Raw genomic sequence first — 21,788 nt, 5'->3', positions numbered from 1 at the left:
ACTAGCAGTTCAGCCAGCTTTACTGGGACCCTATTTACTGTTCATAACTTTATGTGCATATATATATATATATATATATATATATATATATATATATATATATATACTAACCTTTTCATACTATATATATATATATATATATATACTAACCTTTTCATACTATAAAAATGAATTTCTTACCTGTGCGATTCATCAATTTCCACATTTAAAATGGATACATTTTTTAATTTTTTAATTTATCAGTCTTGTATTCATAAGATTAGGATTAATCCATTTAACTACTTATCACCCCCACTATGATTAGTATTTAGTATATTTGCATTCTTATTTAAAATTAGATATATAAAGGTTAAAAATACTTTTACATATATACATTTTATTTATTTATTTATTATTTTTTTTTAATATCAATTTATTATATGTAATTATAAATACATTTTATACATTGCCAATATAGTTTTGGATTTCCTTTATTAATATAGTCTGGTTTATCTTAAACGATTCAAAAGCATCAGGATAACGAACAAATGCTTTATTTAACTGTTTAAATATTTTATTTTTATCCCCACCTTATTTTTATCATCCTTATTACTAAACTAGAAACTGGTGGTATAAAGTCTGTTAGTTTTAAAGTAACGCGAGCTATTCTCAAAAACTCTGACATAATGGTTCCATATAACATAAAAACAGGTCAGGTGCTATCTTTATGGGGCATACGTACTATTTTAAAGGGGAAAGCGGTTCTTTTATCAAATATTTTATAAAGAAAAATCCCTCCTCAATTTTTATATCTAAATCCAGAAATGTAGCCTGTTGTCCTCTATGTTCACAATTCAATTTTAATTCGTTTGGATGTTTATTTTTTTCGAATTCATCATTATCCATTATACATATAAGGTCATGTATAAATCTCCTACATCCATGAAAGTTATATGTTTTAGATATATCTGTTTTTAATAGCGATGACATATATATATACTCGAGTCTATGCAAATACAAATTTGCACAAAATGGTGCAGGATTATTTCCTATTTGAAAATAGCATTCTTTAATAAGATGACTGACAAGTATTTTTAAAATACCTTTAGAAACACTAGTTTTGCTGTTTATTTTATTTTTATTTCGGACTATTAGTCTCATCTTTATTAGTTGAACCAATAAAAACAAACAAACAACAACTAATAAAGATGAGACTAATAGTCCGAAATAAAAATAAAATAAACATAAAAATGCTCATCTCAAAAATAAAAAATTCCAATTAAGGAATAATATATATATACTAGTTTTGCTATTTTTATTTTTACACCAGAAAGCTTTAGAGTTTGAAAAGTCTATATATTTACCTTTTCCACCTTCAAAAGCCAAATCTACAGTATCATTTAATTCTTTTATAAGTTTTTCGTGCGGAATTTTAGTACATAGCGTACTAAAATCATAAGTAGCTATAGATTTTGCTTTTATTCTGGAATTTATTTTATCTAATTTTTCTTTCACTGGTTGGGAATTATTTACTACCCAAAATAGATTTATATTACTATAGAATTTACTTTTCAGGTGAAAATTATTTATTTGATTTATAATTAATTTAAATATTTTAGATATAGCTTTACTTAAAGGTTTAGTAGTGCACGTCTTTGAATCTACAATAAATCTAGCACCAACTGGATTTTTATGCATTTTAGGTATCCAATACATACATGAAAAATTTTTGTGATATATATATATATATATTACAAAGTTTTACTCATGTTCAGGTAACCTACATCTAAAATCTCAAGTGTTTAGACCCAAAATTGGCGGAGGAGTTTGGTAGAGATTGCAAGGGTTCACTCTTTCAACTTTGACCTCTTGGCATCCAAATTTTCGCCCCAAAGCTGATTAAAAAGCTTGCTGCGTGTCTTAATACCCTTCATGTAAAATTTCAAATATTTAGACCCAAAATATGCTAAATAGTTTGCTAGCGACCGCGAAGGTAAAATCTTTTGAACTCTGGCCCCTTGGCAGCCAAATTTTCGGCCCAAAACCGATTAAAAAGCTTGCCCTATGTCTGAATATACTTTATGCAAAATTTCAAATGTTTAGACCAAAAATTGGCTGAGAGGTAAATTTTTTAAAAACTTTGACCCCAATTTTGACACCTTAACATTTATTGTTTGGAGTAAAATCAAATTAAAATGTTTGATCCATGTCCAAGAAACCTACACCTAAAATTTCAAGTATTTAGACCCAAAATTGGTGAAGGAGTTTGGTAAAGTTTTCAAAGGTCAAATCGTTGAACTTTGATCCCTTGACAGCCAAATTTCTGGCCGAAAACCGATTAAAAAGATTTTCATAAATCGCAATACCCCTTATGTCAAATCTCGAGTTTCTAGACTGAAAATTGACAGAGTAATTTGGTAGGGAAATGTACAAACACAAGCAGACACAGACAATTTCAATTTTATAGATATACAGAAATGGTTTATAAAAATTGTCCAACATTTATTCAAGAATATATTTTCATTTTCCAATGCAATTTTTATTGAAATTATTTTTATTTTGCAATTAATTTGTCATTCGAGTAGCTTCGTATGGATAGAAAAGAAATATTTTTCACTGATGAAAATTAGGTAGCATTTGTGCGAAAAAAAATCAAGAAACTTTCGTTCGACATCTTCCGGCGTTTTCCGTCAACTACCCGTAACGATTCTGACAATAGCACGGTTATTATACTGTATAAGTGTCTATATGTCGAAAACTGATAAATTATATATTGGCTTTTTAAACATATTCCGATGGTTAAAGAAAAAGAAATCATAGTTTTCATATATATATATATATATATATATATATATATATATATATATATATATATATATATATATATATATATATATATATATATATATATTACGTTTGCCAGCGTGATTTTCGAATTATAAAATTACAGCCAAGAAAATAGATACGTCAGTAATTTTTAAATTTATTCTTGATAGATGAAAAAGATGCCGGATATATGTCCACGTCGTGAAATATTCATATTGAAAGTAATTTTATCATCTTTAAGATGCCGAACAGAAAAGAGTACATTTAGAAGAGGATGTTAATTTATACTGCTATTTTGTCTTTTTGCGGGTTTCTTAAACCAATGTGACATATGTCCGCATCTAACAAATCTATACCTCAGCTTTTCCAATATGATAATTTACACTGAAATTAAATTAAACATACGTATTCTTGGAAATACATGTTCGAAAGTGAATGTAATGATGATGATTATGATGATAATGATGATGATTATGATGATTATGATGATGATTATGATGATAATAAGAATGATGATGATGATGATGATAATGATGATGATTATGATGATAATAAGAATGTAATGATGATGATGGCGATAATAATGTAATAATAATAATGATAATAACATTAATAATAATAATGATAATAGCAATACCGAAAATAATTAATGAAAATAATGATAATAACAATATTACTAATAACGATAAAAATAATGATCAAATAATAATGATGAAAATAATGATAAAATAACATGAATAAAAATTATAAATAATATTAATAATAATAAAAAATAAAGATAAAAATATTGATAATAATAACAACAACAAAAAAATAATAATAATGACAAATTAATGATAATAATGATGATGATAATAATAATAATAATGATAATGATAAAATAATATTCATAATGATAATAATATTGATGATAATGATAATGGTAATAATAATAAAAATAATAATGACAATAATAATGATAATAATAATGATGATAACAATGATGATGATAATAATAATAATAATGATAAAAACAATGAAAATAATAATAATGATAACAATAATGATAATAATAATGATAATAATAATGATACTAATAATGATACTAATAATAATACTAATAATAATAATGATAATAATAATAATGATAATAATAATGATAATAATAATGATACTAATAATAATGATAATAATAATGATAATAATAATAATGATAATGATAATGATAATAATAATGATAATATAAATAATGATAAAATAATAATAATAATGATAATAGAAATAATGAAAATAATAATAAGGAAAATAATAATAATGATAATAATAATATTAAATAAAAATAATAACGATGACTAAATAATAAAATAGTAATAATAAAATAATAATAATAAAATAACAAAAATAAAATAAAATAATAATAATAATATTAAATAATAATAATAATAATAAAATAAAATAATAATATTAAATAATAATAATAACGATCATAATAATAATAATAATTAAATAATAATAATAAAATAGCAAAAATAAAATAAAACAATAATAATAATAATAATAATAATAATAATAATAATAATGATAAACATAATGACAATAATAATAATAATAATTGTAACAATATTATAATAATAATGATAACCATGATAAAAATAATGATAATAACAATAATAGCAAATATTATAATATATTTATATGCGTACTCTTTTGCGAGTTTTTTTAGCAATAAGAATTATATGTTTATATATATATATATATATATATATATATATATATATATATATATATATATATATATATATATATATATAATCCTCCGTTTTTCTCTCTCCCCTCTCTTTTTCCTAGTAGATATTTATTTTATGGAGAGAGACTTCTCCGGTTACAAGGGAACTTCCTTCTCTTTTATCTATAAATTTTGTAATCTATAAATTCTGTAATCGATACATTCTGTAATATATACATCATAATATGAATTTTTTAATCTATAAATTCTGTAATCTATAAATTTTTAAACTATAAATTCTGTAATCTATAAATTTTGTAATCTATAAATTCTGTAATCTATAAATTCTTTAATCTATAAATTTTGTAATCTATGAATTTTTTAATCTATAAATTCTGCAATCTATAAAATCTGTAATCTATAAATTCTGTAATCTATAAATTTTGTAATCTATAAATTTTGTAATCTATAAATTCTGTAATCTTTAAATTTTGTAATCTATAAATTCTGTAATCCATAAATTATGTAATCTATAAAATCTGTAATCTATAAATTCTTTAATCTATAAATTTTGTAATCTATGAATTTTTTAATCTATAAATTCTGTAATCTATAAAATCTGTAATCTATAAATTCTTTAATCTATAAATTTTGTAATCTATAAATTCTGTAATCTATAAACTTTGTAATCTATAAATTCTGTAATCTATAAATTTTGTAATCTATAAATTTTGTAATCTATAAATTCTGTAATCTTTGAATTTTGTAATCTATAAATTCTGTAATCTATATATTCTGTAATCTATAAAATCTGTAATCTATAAATTCTTTAATCTATCAATTTTGTAATCTATAAATTCTGTAATCTATAAACTTTGTAATCTATAAATTCTGTAATCTATAAAATCTGTAATCTATGAATTATTTAATCTATAACTTTTGTAATCTATAAATTTTGTAATCTATAAATTCTGGAATCTATAAATTCTTTAATCTTTTAATTTTGTAATCTATGAACTTTGTAATCTATAAATTCTGTAATCTATAAAATCTGTAATCTATAAATTCTTTAATCTATAAATTGTGTAATCTATGAACTTTGTATTCTATAAATTCTGTAATCTATAAATTCTGTAATCTATAAATTCTTTAATCTATAAATTATGTAATCTATAAAATCTGTAATCTATAAATTCTTTAATCTATAAATTTTGTAATCTATAAAATCTGTAATCTATAAATTCTTTAATCTATAAATTTTGTAATCTATGAACTTTGTAATCTATAAATTCTGTAATCTATAAATTCTGTAATCTATAAATTCTTTAATCTATAAATTATGTAATCTATAAAATCTGTAATCTATAAATTCTTTAATCTATAAATTTTGTAATCTATAAATTTTGTAATCTATAAACTTTGTAATCTATAAATTATGCAATCTATAAAATCTGTAATCTATAAATTCTTTAATCTATAAACTTTGTAATCTATAAATATTGTAATCTATAAATTTTGTAATCTATGAACTTTGTAATCGATAAATTCTGTAATCTATAAAATCTGTAATCTATAAATTCTGTAATCTATAAAATATGTAATCTATAAATTCTTTAATCTATACATTATGTAATCTATGAACTTTGTAATCTATAAATTCTGTAATCTATAAAATCTGTAATCTATGAACTCTGTAATCTATAAAATCTGTAATCTATAAATTCTTTAATCTATAAATTTTGTAATCTATGAACTTTGTATTCTATAAATTCTGTAATCTATAAAATCTGTAATCTATAACTTTTGTAATCTATAAACTTTGTAATCTATAAATTCTGTAATCTATAAAATCTGTAATCTATGAATTATTTAATCTATAACTTTTGTAATCTATAAATTCTGTAATCTATAAACTTTGTAATCTATAAATTTTGTAATCTATAACTTCTGTAATCTATAAATTCTTTAATCTTTTAATTTTGTAATCTATGAACTTTGTAATCTATAAATTCTGTAATCTATAAAATCTGTAATCTATAAATTTTGTAATCTATAAAATCTGTAATCTATACATTCTTTAATCTATAAATTTTGTAATCTATGAATTTTTTAATCTATAAATTCTGTAATCTATAACTTAAGTAATCTATAAATTTTGCTTACTATAAATTCTGTAATTTCTAAATTCTGTAATCTTGAAATTATGTAATCTATAAATTCTCTAATATATGAATTTTGTTACCTATAAATTCTAAAATCAATAAATTTTTTAATCCAAAAATTTGGTAATGCAAAAATTTTTTAATCTATAAATTCTGTAATCTATAAATTTTGTAATCCATAAATTCTGTTATATATAAATTTTGTAATCTATAAATTCCTTAATCTATAAATTTCGTAATCAATAAATTTTGTAATCTATATATTTTTGAATCTATACATTCTGTAATCGCTAAATTTTGTAATCTATAAATTATGTAATCTATAAATTCTGTAATCTATATATCTTTGAATCTATAAAGTTTGTAATATAAATTCTGTAATCTATAAATTCTGTTATCTATAAATTGTGTAATCTATAACTTCTGTAATCTATAAATTTTTTAATCTATAAAATTTGTAATCTATTAATTCTATTATCTATAAATTTTGTAATCTATTAATTCCGTAATCTATAAATTCTGTAATCTATAAAATTTGTAATCTATAAACTTTGTAATCTATGAATTTTTCAATCTATACATTTTGCAATCTATAAAATTTGTAATTTATAAATTCTTTAATCTATAAATTCTGTAATCTATAAATTCTGTAATCTATTAATCCAGTAATCTATAAATTTTGTAATCTATAAATTTTGTAATCTATAAATTGTGTAATCTATAAATTTTGTAATCTATAAATTTTGTAATCTATAAATTTTCTGATCTAAAAATGTTGTAATCTATAAATTCTGTAATCTGTAAATTTTGAAATCTATAAATTCTGTAACTTATAAATTTTGTAATTCATTAATTTTATAATCTAAAAATTTTGTAATCTATAAATTTTGTAATCTATAAATTTTGTAATCTATAAATTTTGTAATCCATAAATTTTGTAATCTATAAATTTTGTAATTCATAAATTTTGTAATCTATAAATTTTGTAATTCATAAATTTTGTAATCCATAAATTTTGTAATCCATAAATTTTGTAATCTATAAATTTTGTAATCCATAAATTTTGTAATCCATAAATTTTGTAATCTATAAATTTTGTAATCTATAAATTTTGTAATCTATAAATTTTGTAATCCATAAATTTTGTATATATATGCATATGTGTGTATGCGTGTGTATGCGTGATGATTTTATTTTTTATGTTCATAGGTTTCGGCAAGATAAATATATTCTTCTGGTATGTATAAAAGGTAAGTGAGAACAACAAAAAAAAAGAGAGGGAGCTGTTGTTAAACGTTTATAATATTTCCTTCGTCTATTTTTCCCTGAATTATGACGCAATTTAAGGAGTATACATTTTATGGAAACGTCATTATAATTGAATTAAACCTATTTTAAATAAAAGAAAGGTAGTGTTTATTGATTATCAAGAAAAAAGTCTGCTTTGCAAGTGATAGAAATAATTATATAAATAAAAATGTTTTTACTGTAAACTCTGAACGTTAAATGCAAAATAGAAACGTAGTTTGCTTGAAGCATTGCTGGAAAGAGACGATAGCAATGTAAGATGGAGAAGTAATGCATGAACAAACGTAAAATAACGAATATCCTGGATTTATATTCATTGTTTTGTTTCATACTTTGGATTTTTGATAGATTTTTGCAAAATATATTTATGAAAATTCGTAATTTAAATGCGGCTTTCGTTTGTTTTTATTCACATGTCATTCCACTTCATCATCACGGTATCCTACATTGCTATCACTATTCTTCAACACTTACATATATATATATATATATATATATATATATATATATATATATATATATATATATATATATATATGTGTGTGTGTGTGTGTGTGTGTGTGTGTGTATAAATATATGCATGTATATATGTATTAGTGTTCGCTGTATCATAGCTTTTCTTCAGCGTGGTTATACAAGTCAACACCGTAAGCAAACATCGAAACCCAACCGTTTAACAATAGCAAGACGGCTTAGCACAAATTTAGTACAATAAGCGCAATCCTTTGGCAACTGGGGAAAGAAATGCAACGAGAAATGTATGGAGATGTTTGGCTTCCATTACAATTACGAGCACGTGGCGTATATGAATGACATGACTCCATCGATGTTATTGGCGAACTCATCTCTCAGCAAGTTTTTCTTTTACTTTCTTTTATGCCTTTACATTGCGCGTGTTACAAATATTAGATCATATCACTTCGAACGTTTTCTATTTTTCTGCCGGTTGACTTGTCCGAGGTTAAGCAGTGTTCACCCTCCGTAGCCAAAACGACATATTTTCATTGTTCTCTCCGTGTATTTAATACAAACCATTTTTGGGGAGCAAACGGCACGAATCGAACCCACCCCATGTCGACGTGTTTACTCAGCTCTTGTGTATCAATTTGGCCTAAGAGACCGGAGCGCCAGGACGAGACATGAGGAGAAGAGCGTTGTATGGAAGCGAAGGTCAGTTTATGTCTCATCTCTGGCAATACCTACCCGCACTTGCACCTTCGTCCCTGGTGGTTCCTGTCATAAACTGCTGGGCGTTAACAGGACGACTCCGCATCAGTTTTTCCGGAATGTCCGGAAGGAAATAGCCATCCACAACGGGAATGAAAACTGGTGAAACTTCCGACGACCACTAAAACAAGAGAACGAAAGCAGTAATTTTCACATGATTTTAATAAAAGTGTACACAACAATAAAAACCCCGATTGTTTTTAGAATGTTGATTATTCAATTAAATTATAATGATGGTTTAAGTATTTGTTTTAGTATTAATTTAGTACCAAACTGTCCAGAATGTGTGTGCGGAATTTTAGTACTTTATACTTTAGCCCGTTAATACTTATGGCAGATATAAATACTTACATTTTCGGTTCTAGCACACTTCAAGCTTAAGAAAAAAGTTAAAATATATTTAACTTATGGTTATTATGAAGCCATTTAAAAATGGAAGATTTTAGGCACTTCGTGCTTTCCTATTTTCATAAATATAAAAATGCAAACGACAACAATAATAACAGCAAAAAAATACGTGCAGATGTTTTAGTTGACAAAATTGTACAGACATGATTCGCAAAGTTTAGAGCTGGGGAATTTAACTTTAATGGTGATGAATATTCGGACCCTCTCTACAGATGACGATGAAATGAAGGCATTAATTAAGAATGATCTACATTACCGAACATGAGAAAGAGTTAATAAAAAACTATATCCATGAGAATTTGGTAAAGTCTATTCGATTTCCAGAGGCCACATGAGTGAAACTGCATTGGTTGTATACACCGAATGAAAATGCTCCCGTTTAAAAACATTTTTTCACAGGAAATGTGTAGATCATTTGCTGTAGCATGAGATAACAATTCTGGCTTAAACGAGATGAGTCATCAGTAAAGCAGATCTTCACGCTAAGATAATTATATCTTGCGTCAGATTAAAAAAGAAATTTTGAAAGTCTGCTCACAGCTGAATGAATTAAAGGCAGCAATTAAATAACACCTCACGACTGACTATCAGGAATAGTGTATTCCACCATGATAATGCGAGACCACACGTTCATTTGGCGATAAAAATGTTATAGCAAGGCTCGGATATGTTACCCCATCCACCTTATTTACCAGATATTGCTCCTTCAGATTATCGTTTATTCAGACCTTTATAGAATAAAGTTAAAGTATTGTTTACATTTGAATAAAGACAAGAATAATCACAATGATCACTACGATTTTGCTGATTAATACATAAATAAAACTGCAAAATGTGAAGCGAATGTTTGTATAAAAATGAATGAAAATAATTTTCATAAACTTTTATACAAATATGATTCGCTTCTTATTGAAACAGTGTACATAGTATTCCAATAATAAAAATGATTCTTGTTTGAAGAACATAATATAATTAAATTATAAAATGTTTTTCTTACTTAAATGCAATTAATCGAATTTTCTAATTTTCTTGTTCATTTAAGTGCTATTTTCGAATGGTCCATATAATTAAACTAATTAAAGTTAATAAAAAAAGAAAGAAATATTAACACTAAAAACGATTAAGATTAATGAATTACTTTTAAACCATACGTATATGCACATGACCACAAAATATACAAACAGATAAAAGCAAGAACACACGCACATCTAATATACAAACGACTATATGTCTGTCGGTCTGTCTCCATATTTTCAAACTCTATCTCCTCCGAAACTAAAAGTCGCAGAGCGGCGCTAGGAGCCTCAAATGATTGGATTTTTTTACGAACCGTTGGTTTATAGATCTTTAGCCGATTAAAATTGTTTTAAAGAGGTCCAAAAGGGGTCAAAATTGAAAATATTGTTAAAAATTTTGCACATTCATCTAGTTTATTTTTCATTTTTAATCGGTTAATATGCATGTCATGTTGGTACAGTGGTAACGTCATCAGCTTTAAATGCTTCGGTTTCGATTCCAGCTGATGGTACCTAAATTTTACTTTTGAAATCACAACTCTATAATAATATATACGAAATCTGGACAAAATAAAATATCATACTTAAGCGTATTTTACGCCCAGGAAAAGCCGGGCGTCTCCCTTCCGCTAGTTATCATAAACATCGTTAAACTCACTACTCGTTCAAGCAGCCGCCAATAGCGTAATGGTTGGGAGCCTTGACTGTCGTACAAACGGTCGGGTTTCAATCCTGGCTTGAGGTAGTTGCCTGTCTAGCCGCACTGATGAGCTGTGAAACAGCGAAACAGTACTGTATGTGGATGACTATATATATATATATATATATATATATATATATATATATATATATATATATAGTAATTTATAAAATATATATGGCGATTAAACTACACTGAATATTCTGCGTTTCATCCACTATAGGATTCGTCAGGCTTATGCGCATAAGCCTGACGAATCCTATAGTGGATGAAACGCAGAATATTCAGTGTAGCTTAATCGCCATATATATTTTATAAATTACTAACTAGCTCTACCTACGTATTGAGCACTTTTGAAGTAAATACTTAAAGTTTACGCATAAATCTATACTTTCGTATATTAAATTTATGTGAGTAAATGAAGTAGTTATATATATATATATATATATATATATATATATATATATATATATATATATATATATATATATATATATATAAAACTAGCGGAAGGGAGACGCCCGGCTTTTCCTGGGCGTAAAATACGCTTAAGTATGATATTTTATTTTGTCCATATATATATATATATATTACTGTCTCCCTACCAAACTCCTCTCTCTCTCTATATATATATATATATATATATATATATATATATATATATATATATATATATATATATATATCAGTAGAAATTGTTAAATACAACGGAGATACTTTGCTTTTAATTTCTTTCTTTTTTTCAATTTTCCGTATAATTTGCTTTATATCAAAATCGGAAATATTAATGAAAGTTCCATAGTTATTACGAGTGCTCTTCATTCGACTGCGAATCATCTTTGAGTGGTGGGAGGTTAAAAATATATAAAAAGTCAATTAAAAATCTGAGTTTTAAAACCAACGCGTCCATGGGCCAATATTAACAAAGCGCGTCGTTTACGTGCTACGCCAGACATTGTAATACGTCGTTTCTCTTTTCGAATGCGATGTTATTAATAGTAGGGTATTGGGTTCTAATATAAGATGCTTCGAGAAATTTTAACATTTGAAAACTTTTTTCGTGTTATACAATTTTTGTATTATCAACAAGATTGGAGGGGGAGAAGTTTTTTATGAAATGCTTTTATAAAGCACAGGTGTTGTTGAAATGCGTAGTAAGTTGGCGGACAATCTTGTCGTTGTATGTCCACTGCGTGTATTAGTCTTATGTTTATTTTGGGAGTTGCATTCTCCGGGAGGACATTTGAACTTTGCAACTACATTGGTTTGCCCTAATGTTTTATTATTATTTTTTTTTTTTAGCCCAGGAGGAGTTGATTTTTAACATGCAGCCTGAAACTTCTTCTAATAAATTTAATTGTACAGTTGCTATCAATAGGTGTTAAGTATCTATGGACGATCCTTTTAATTGCCTTTTCTTCAGCTCTAAAATTTGGTTGCATTTGGTTTTGATAAAATATATTAATAGAGTTGGTATTATGATGCTGGCTTATATTATTGTTAGGATTTTGTAGGGATTGTGGCGTTAGTTTTATTTGTTCATCAACAATATACTCGGGAAAGTGATTATTGATGAGTACCTGCGTTTTTATACTTTTATTTCGATAAGTAATGCTTTTATTATGGATGAGATCATTTTTGAGCGATTTAATATATTTTTGATTATAACTATCTTGTAATGTTGTAGGCAGTCGCTCTTTAAGTTCAAAAGTTCATTTATTGCTTAGTTCGCACAGTTGTTTTTTTTTGTATACAGATATGTTGAAAGTATTGTGGGACGTATCTATCAATACATGTATATATATATTTTATATATATATATATAATATATATATATATATAGCTTGATTCTATATATCGATCTATCTCAATCTTCCTTTAATCTCTAGTGATGTATGTATATAGGATGATTGATGTATGTATATAGGATGATTGATTGGAAATTAACCACTTAATATCAAGTGATTGTAATTTATTTCGCATTATTTTACTAAGAAAAAATACAGTAAGGAAGTGTATATCTTATTAGGTTTTATTTAGATTTAAGGTTTGACGAGAAGGATAGACTGACAGATATGATGACGAATACTATGAGGGGCGTGTGTATGAAATCTCCATATATTACTAACTCAATTAAACAGATGGCCTAGAAAATTGCATTTTTCACATCGTCAAAAATATCGCTCACGGAATTTGAGGACCAAAAGACAATATAACTCTCGCCCCACCACCCTATTAATTTCTTATAAGAATTATATCTCAGTAATATATTTCAAGTTTAGAGAATTCATTTTCAAGATATAAATGTTAACTAATTTACATATTCTTTTAAAAAACAAGCCATATATTCCTTATACATTTTTGATCGTTTCTTAGAAGATGATTGTGTTCATTTCACTGTTACACAGACTCTTTTTATGCATAGTTTCTACATTCTGCATAATTTCAGGATGAGAACGTTCTTGCTCTCTCTAACACACATGCACACATGCACACACACACGCACACACACATATATACATATATATATATATATATATATATATATATATATATATATATATATACATGAGTGATATGTTCAGTGTATATGCGGAAAGTCTCTACCAAACTCCTCTGTGAATATTTGGTCTACAAAGTTTAAGATTGAGATATAGGGTATTTGGACCTGTAGCTGACTTTTGATTTGGTTTTTAGTCGGTAAAAAAATTATGGCTAAGGGGTCAAACCTGAAAACAAAACAATTGACCTAGGCAAGAGTAGTCGACTAAACCTGCTTGCATGCACAAATCTACATTCATATGTTAAATAAGGTTTATGGGGAGTAAATAATACACTGTGGTTGTGTTATCGGCAACTCCAGTAACTCTCGCTTCTCCTTTTTTTTTGTCCTTCAGTCCTCATTTCCATTGAGGGATTTTTCTGACAAAGGGTGAAGAAAAAGCTGCTTTTCAGGTCGGTAATACTTCGTGAACAGTAGCCTGAGACGTCGGAAAATTTTCTGTTTCTATGTCTATCCTTGTGGCCACGTCACTAGTATGGGTGCTGGAGGTAAACGTTTCATCTGGGCTAACGTTACCCGCCTGATAGTCAGGGACCCGAACCTTTGTTAACCACTAAGGAGGCTGTCCTATCAGCAGGTTTAAAGTACTGGGGCTGCGGTATTGCCATTTGGTGAATGGATTCTGAATCATACAGTAGTTTCTGGTGGGGCCTCTCGATGCCATACTAGTGGGTAATTAGTACGGCTTTACTTTATCATGTGCTACAAAAAAATAAAATTCCTCTCTTTCTCTCTCTTACTTTCCCTCTCTGTCCTACTCTAACCAAGTCTGTCGACCTGTTCCACAAACCCCAAAAACTCAACATGAAATATAAAAAAAAACAAAACAAAAAAAAACACGAATAAACCTAGAACCCTATCCTCCAACGTAGACCCCTACTACCATGTCTCCTTCTCCAACATCAGGGGTCAACGTTCCAACCTTCCAGAGGTTGAAACCCAATTACAGGAGAGGAAACCGGACTTAATCTTTCTAAACGAAACTGACATAGGGCCGACCACTTCCCTAGATGAGTTCAAAATAAAAGGATACTCTAACTTAACATCTAAATCTGACCCCCAAGATCGCCATGGACATGGAATATGCGCCTACATTAAAGATGGCTTCCTGTGTGGTAGAGATATCTCCAGAGAAGACCCTAATTTACCTTATATATGCTTCCCCGTTGCACTTGCTTACACCACCGCATTCATATTTGCCTTCTATCGCCCCCACAACAGCGGGGGTTACTGTCCTTAAGAGTATATCTGAGAAAATTGACCTCATCCTGTCTGCTCATGCTTCGGCTACCATTCACATTTGCGGTGACTTTAATGTCCACAATGTGAAATGGCTGACCCACTCAAATAAGACAGATGATGAGGGGAGTTTCTGTCATGATTTTGTCATTGCCTATGACCTCACTCAGACTGTTCACGAACCCGCCCATGTGCCGATACTACTGGTCAGTATGCAAGCCTTCTAGACCTTTTTCTCACAACTTCCCCTGAGCTATGTTCATGTTCCATTCTATCTCCCCTGGAATTCTCTGATCACACAGTTGTATCAGTTAAGATAAAAATGACATACAATAAGTCTTCATATACACCTCTCCACCGTACTGTATATCGATACTCTATGGCTGACTGGAATAGCTTCCGTACATTCATATCTGATCTACCTCTGCATTCCATGTTTAAAAAGTATGTATCCTCTATAGTATCAGACCTGACCGAATGGTTAATTGTAGGCATAGACCGATTCATACAATCCAAAAAATTCCTACAAAAACCTAACAGCCAGCCATGGTTCTCCCCAGAATGTGCTGCTGCCATTGCGCACAAAAATCACTTTTTCCAAAGCTACCAACGTAATAGATGTACTGAGACTAAAGCTACCTTCAGAACTGCCAGCAACCACTGTAAAAAAGTAATAAAAAATACAAGAGAGCTATATGCTCAGTCCGTCAAATCTAAAGTAGCTGAGCAGCGGCTTGGTTCCCACCAGTTTTGGCAAATAGCACACAGGATCCTGAACAGAAGCATGTGTTCTATCCCAACTATCATCAATGGACCTGAAGTCATCTCATCAGCATCAGACAAGGCCAAACTATTTGCAAATAATTTTGCAGCTAACTCTAGTCTCTGCGACGAAGGCCATCAACTCCCCGTATTTCCTCCTACAACAGACAACACACTATCCAACATACAAATATCTGTGCACGAGATCGCCAAACTAATCAAGAACCTTGATTCCAGTAAAGCAACTGGCCCAGACGGCATTCCAATTATAGTGTTGAAAAAGCTTCGTCCAGAACTTGCCCCCATACTTACGAAACTGTTTAAGCGTTGCCTTAAGGAGAAGTGCTTTCCAAAACCTCGTCAGTATGCCCTGTATTTAACTCAGGTGATAAGTCATCTCCCTCTCAGTACAGACCAATAAGTCCCTTGTGTGTCATGAGTAAGTTACTGGAATCCATATTAAATAAAGAAGTAGTCAACCACCTCAGCAGAAATAACCTCTTTAGTGACATGTAATATGATTTACGTTCTGCTAGATATACAGCTGATGTGCTTACAGTTATATCTCATAGGACTAGTGAATCTCTCCACAAAGGCTTCCTTTCTAGGGCAATTGCTCTTGACATATCAAAGGCCTTCGATAAGGTTTGGCATAAGCGCCTACTTCACAAGATTTCCAGCTACGGTATCACTGGAAATGTTTTCTCAATAATTAAATCATTTCTCTCTGATAAGTTCATAAGAGTAGTAGTTGATGGGCAGCAATCAGAGGCCCACAGTATTAATGCTGGAGTTCCCCAGGGGTCTATACTGGACTCAACTCTCTTCCTGATCTACATCAATGATCTCCCAAAACACATACTTAAATCATTCGTTGACATCTATGCTGATGACACGACCATCTACGGCAACACATCAAAGGCCGTAAATGACAAAGCTCTCTTTGATTCCCTCTCCTCTGATCTTGAGCATGTGGTACAGTGGGGGAAGAGATGGCTGGTTACTTTTAATGTGTCTAAAACCGAGCTCCTAACTTTACATCATCAACGTTCTGTTCCTCATCTAGCATCAATTGAAATGAATGGCTCTCGTCTTGGGGAGGCTTCATGTTTTGACAAGCTTCTGGGTTTGACCTTTACTCCTGATCTGAAATGGAACACATATATCAAGTTTGTTGCCCGGGCCGCTGGGGAAATGCGCTCCATAAGATATCTCACTACTGATGCAATTATACAAAAGCCAAGTACGTCCAAAGATGGATTACTGCTGCCACATCTGAGCTGGAGCTTCAAAAAACAGCCTATCCTGCCTTGACAAAGTACAAAATAGACTTCGTTGCTTAGTGGGGTATGCTCTCTTCTCTTCCCTACAACCTCTCTCCTACAGAAGAGACGTTGCAAGCCTGTCTTTGTTTTATCGTTATTTCCATGGCAAGTGCTCGCCCGAGCTCCAATCTCTGGACCCCCTCGCCAATCTTTCATGATAAACACCCGTCTAGCTAAAACCACTGTCAGTAATTTCCCCCACTCTTTATCTGTGCCTAAATTAAAACGGAGATTCCATGAACATAACTTTTTTCTGAGAAGTGCACGCCTGTGAAATTCTCTTCCGTTTGCCTGTTTTCCACCTGACTACAACTTTGACGTCTTCAAGTCCAACATAAACAAATTCCTGACAAATCGCCCCTTAAATAAGACACTTTATCACATCTCCAATACCAACTATTACTACGATATTATCCCATTTATTATTGTACACAAAATGACCCTTATCCCCGAGTTTCTTCCGGGCCTTGATAAGTCGTGATCCCTATGTAAAAAAAAAGTTATTATTTTGTTGTTGTTGTTGTTGTTTATTTATTTTTTTTTTTAGCTATCTTTATGCATATGGGCGTGGTTCGGAGGGTCTCCAGTCTTATTAACAAATGGGACTGGAGAAGTTGAGATATTTTTTGTACTGACTTTGACATTAAAAGCCTATGTTTCTATTTAAAAATTATTAAAATTACCTTTTTGATATATTAAGTAATGGATATGCGAGCGACTTCATAAAGGTTAACTAATTTGTATGTTTCTTTGAAAAACGAACTCTCATCAATTATTTTTTTCATTTTTATGTTTTCTTAGTAGACGATTTGTTTTATTTGACGACTACGTTCAGTTCTATTTATGCATATTTTCTACATTCTGCATAATTGCGTATCATATAAGAGAAAAAGTTATAGCACACGCATATATATATAAGTGTGTATATATATACATATATATACGTGTATATATATATATTAAGTTAAATCATATTTATCAAAGTATTCTTATGTACATCTATATCAAAAACACTTGTAAACGTTTTTTTAAATTTTTAAATTTTTATTTCCATACTTTGTGGACCAGGCGCGAACACAAACCCCACAATTTTAATGAACCACTGTTCTGCCAGATCAAACACACCCATTCCTGTGTCTCGATACATCTTCTATCATTATATGTAATCAGTTTTTTAAAATCGTCAAACATATAGGAGCCTATTCGTGACCAGACACACATACACACACACACATACACACACAGACATTCAGCTTTATATTATATATATATATATATATATATATATATATATATATATATATATATATATATATATATATGGTAAATAGTATAAGTATTATCTATTTTCATTTATCACTCTTTTATTTCTATCTTATTAAGCGATGACGGCTTATTCCTCATTCTCCCAATGACACAAACCTGAAAGGCTTTTTTTTACACACACACACACACACACACACACACACACACACACACACACACACACAGATATATATATATATTAATATGCGTATATATATGATTTACGTATATACTATAAGGCGAACATACTGAATATTGCGGGAAATAAATGCAACAGATTTAAATTGATAATGATTTATAGATATATTTCATTTGTTTATTTACAATTTTATTAAAAGAAGGAAAACAATTTACAATTTTAAAGATCGAAGGAAAATGCGTTTTTCGTAATAAAAATAAATTCTTATCCATTGTTTCAAATTTAACTTATTTACAAATATTTTCACGAGTTTTGATTTGTATTTTTTATCTTGAAAATCATTTACTTCAGTTGACGAAGTTAATGGATCGTTGATACGATTCGGAAACCGAAACATGTGTAACTAAGCAGATAAAACGGCAATAAAATATATATATTTGCTCTGCAATTGCATTGAGCACTTTCTTCAGGTTTTTACTAATTACCATGTTTGCTACCATTTTTTCTAAATGTATATATATATATATATATATATATATTACAATAGAAAAATGCGAGTATGAAAAGTAATATGGTTAAGCTTAAACATGGAAAAGTAAAGAACTAGTTGTTAAAACTGGAAAAGAAAAGGACAAGATATTTTAGTAAAAAATATAATAAATTTATAACTTAAAATATTGCAGCATTAGGAATTTGTTATATAATGTTAAATTGAATCAAAAAAAAATTAATGCTGCAATATTTTAAGTTATAAATTTATTATATTTTTTATTAGAATATCTTGTCCTTTTTTTTTCCAGATTTAACAACTAGTTCTTTACTTTTCCATGTTTAAGCTTAATCATATTACTCCTCATGCTTGCGTTTTTCTATTGTAATCCATGATTTTTCCAGGCTTCCAATAAATTAACTTGTTCTTTATTTAATTTCAGTCTTATTTTTGCCCCTATGAACATGTGTAATAACAATGTACTGCACTCATCTATTTCAATAAAACCCCCCAATTATCTCCCTTTCATTCTTTCAATTTGTCTGTTTCACTTGTTACTTCTCTTTTTCGCGACAGCAGCAGTGAATTAGTAGCAACACTAGTCGCTGAAGCGACGTGGTTGCTATCGAAATCAGTCATAAAAACCATCGTCCACTTCCTTACGTTTTTTTACGATTTCGAACACCAGTAAATTCATCAGAACTTTTGTTTTACGGAACGAAAATTGAACATTTTTTTCACAATATAGCTGAGAAGGTGATCTTTAAACTGTAATAATTGTTTGAAATTTGGTCGAAAAATGAGTGAGCGGCGACGCTTTAAAGCAGTTATAAATGACTAAAACTGCCACTTAACCATATATTCAAACATTACCATGTTTGAATGATAAATGGCAAATTGATTAAATGAAGTAGCAACTGATACACCAATAAGAAAACTTGAAAAAGTATCCTAAATAATCAACGATAAATCGAATTTAGAATTCATATTCACAAACATACACACGCAGCACAATGACACACATAAACACACACGCAGCACAATGACACACATAAACACACACGCACACATTGATATGTATGAATTCTGAATTCGATTTGTTATAATCGAAGTTAAAAAACAAGAAACATAATTATAAAATATAAATAATTACTAATAACAATGGTATGTTAACGGTAGAGGTAAAACAATTTTTAAGTAAGAATTGGTCTGAACAAGATACAATATCATACAGGATTTCATTTCCGCAGGAGGCGCAGGACTAATGTACTAAATCGTTACTATATTTCGACGTCATTGATTAAAACAGAATGCATAATACATGACGTCACAATACGATGATGTCATTTATCTTATCAGAGAGAGAGAGAGAGAGAGAGAGAGAGAGAGAGAGAGAGAGAGAGAGAGAGAGAGAGAGAGAAAGAGAGGAAGTGGTCTTTTATTATTTTATCTAGACGACCCTTGATCCGGACGTAGTATATATACATATATATATATATATATATATATATATATATATATATATATATATATACACACACAGAGGATATTAAGAAGAGAGATGCTCACTTCAAGATCGGTTAAAATGATTCTTTTTAATCTTTCTGGATCGATACTTTTGAGGCATCTTTTGATTTCCGATGTGGAATTGTGAAGACACCGGAGGCTGGACAAGAAGATCTTGTAATGCAAGTTGGATCGATCGGGATACTTCTTCACTGCCCAATGCGCAAGTGCTGACCCACTCTGTTGGATGACTCGGTTGAAAAGACCTGGTAAAAGAAAGAAAACATCCTCTTCATCTTGTAGCCTTACAATCTTACTAAAGAAAAAACATATAATTACATCCTACGTGCGCGATATGTTTACTACATATATTCACCCGCACACACACCCGCACACACACACCCGCACACACCCCCGCACACACACACACACACACACACACACACACACACACACACACACACACATACACACACACCCGCAGACACACACCCGCACACACACACACACACACACACACACACACACACACACACACACACACACACACACACACCCGCAGACACACACGCACACACACACACACACACACACACACACACACACACACACACACACACGCACGCACGCACGCACGCATATATAAACAATAGTATATTAAATTCTAATGATCAAATCTATATTCAGTTTTGTTTTTACCGAAATTCCAAACAATTAAATATAACTTGACTGTTGTTTTACAACAAGGAAAATATAACTTGACTGTTGTTTTACAACAAGGAATAACATGTAATTACCAGTATATTGTACTCATGCAGCTTAGCAGAAGACTAAAAGATAGTTCCTGGAGGAAAATCTTGGCGAAAAAAAAGGCAACAGAAAGCTTTTATATTTTACATGTACCTCATTTGATTGATTATAAATTTCTGAAACACACACACACACACACACACACACACACACACACACACACACACACACACATATATTGTTCAGTTCTTTAAAGCATGATTACAAAATATTCTCATGCATTGTATATTTTACTGAGTTTTCTAGTACGGTGGAGGGAGCGTGTCTTATTTGCGGCATATTCTATGTACTTATTCCACTTCATGTTGCATGAGAATT

At 29.4% G+C, this 21,788-nt stretch overlaps 1 protein-coding gene across 1 annotated transcript in view; it reads right to left on the bottom strand.

Moving 5' to 3' along the window:
- Window positions 1-21,788, bottom strand: part of LOC145296842 (pyrethroid hydrolase Ces2e-like) — a 1,088,672-nt gene that overhangs the window by 79,273 nt on the left and 987,611 nt on the right. The window contains exons 5-6 of the mRNA XM_080142964.1: window positions 20,724-20,926; window positions 9,184-9,328 (exon numbers count right to left, since the gene is read on the bottom strand). Coding sequence (XP_079999090.1) covers window positions 9,184-9,328; window positions 20,724-20,926 — 348 coding nt within the window. The remainder of the gene's footprint in view (window positions 1-9,183; window positions 9,329-20,723; window positions 20,927-21,788) is intronic.

Source organism: Euprymna scolopes, chromosome 17 (assembly GCF_053919585.1).
Source record: "Euprymna scolopes isolate OS-2025 chromosome 17, ASM5391958v1, whole genome shotgun sequence".
NCBI lineage: Eukaryota > Metazoa > Mollusca > Cephalopoda > Sepiida > Sepiolidae > Euprymna > Euprymna scolopes.
This window is presented reverse-complemented; position numbering and strand designations above follow the sequence as displayed.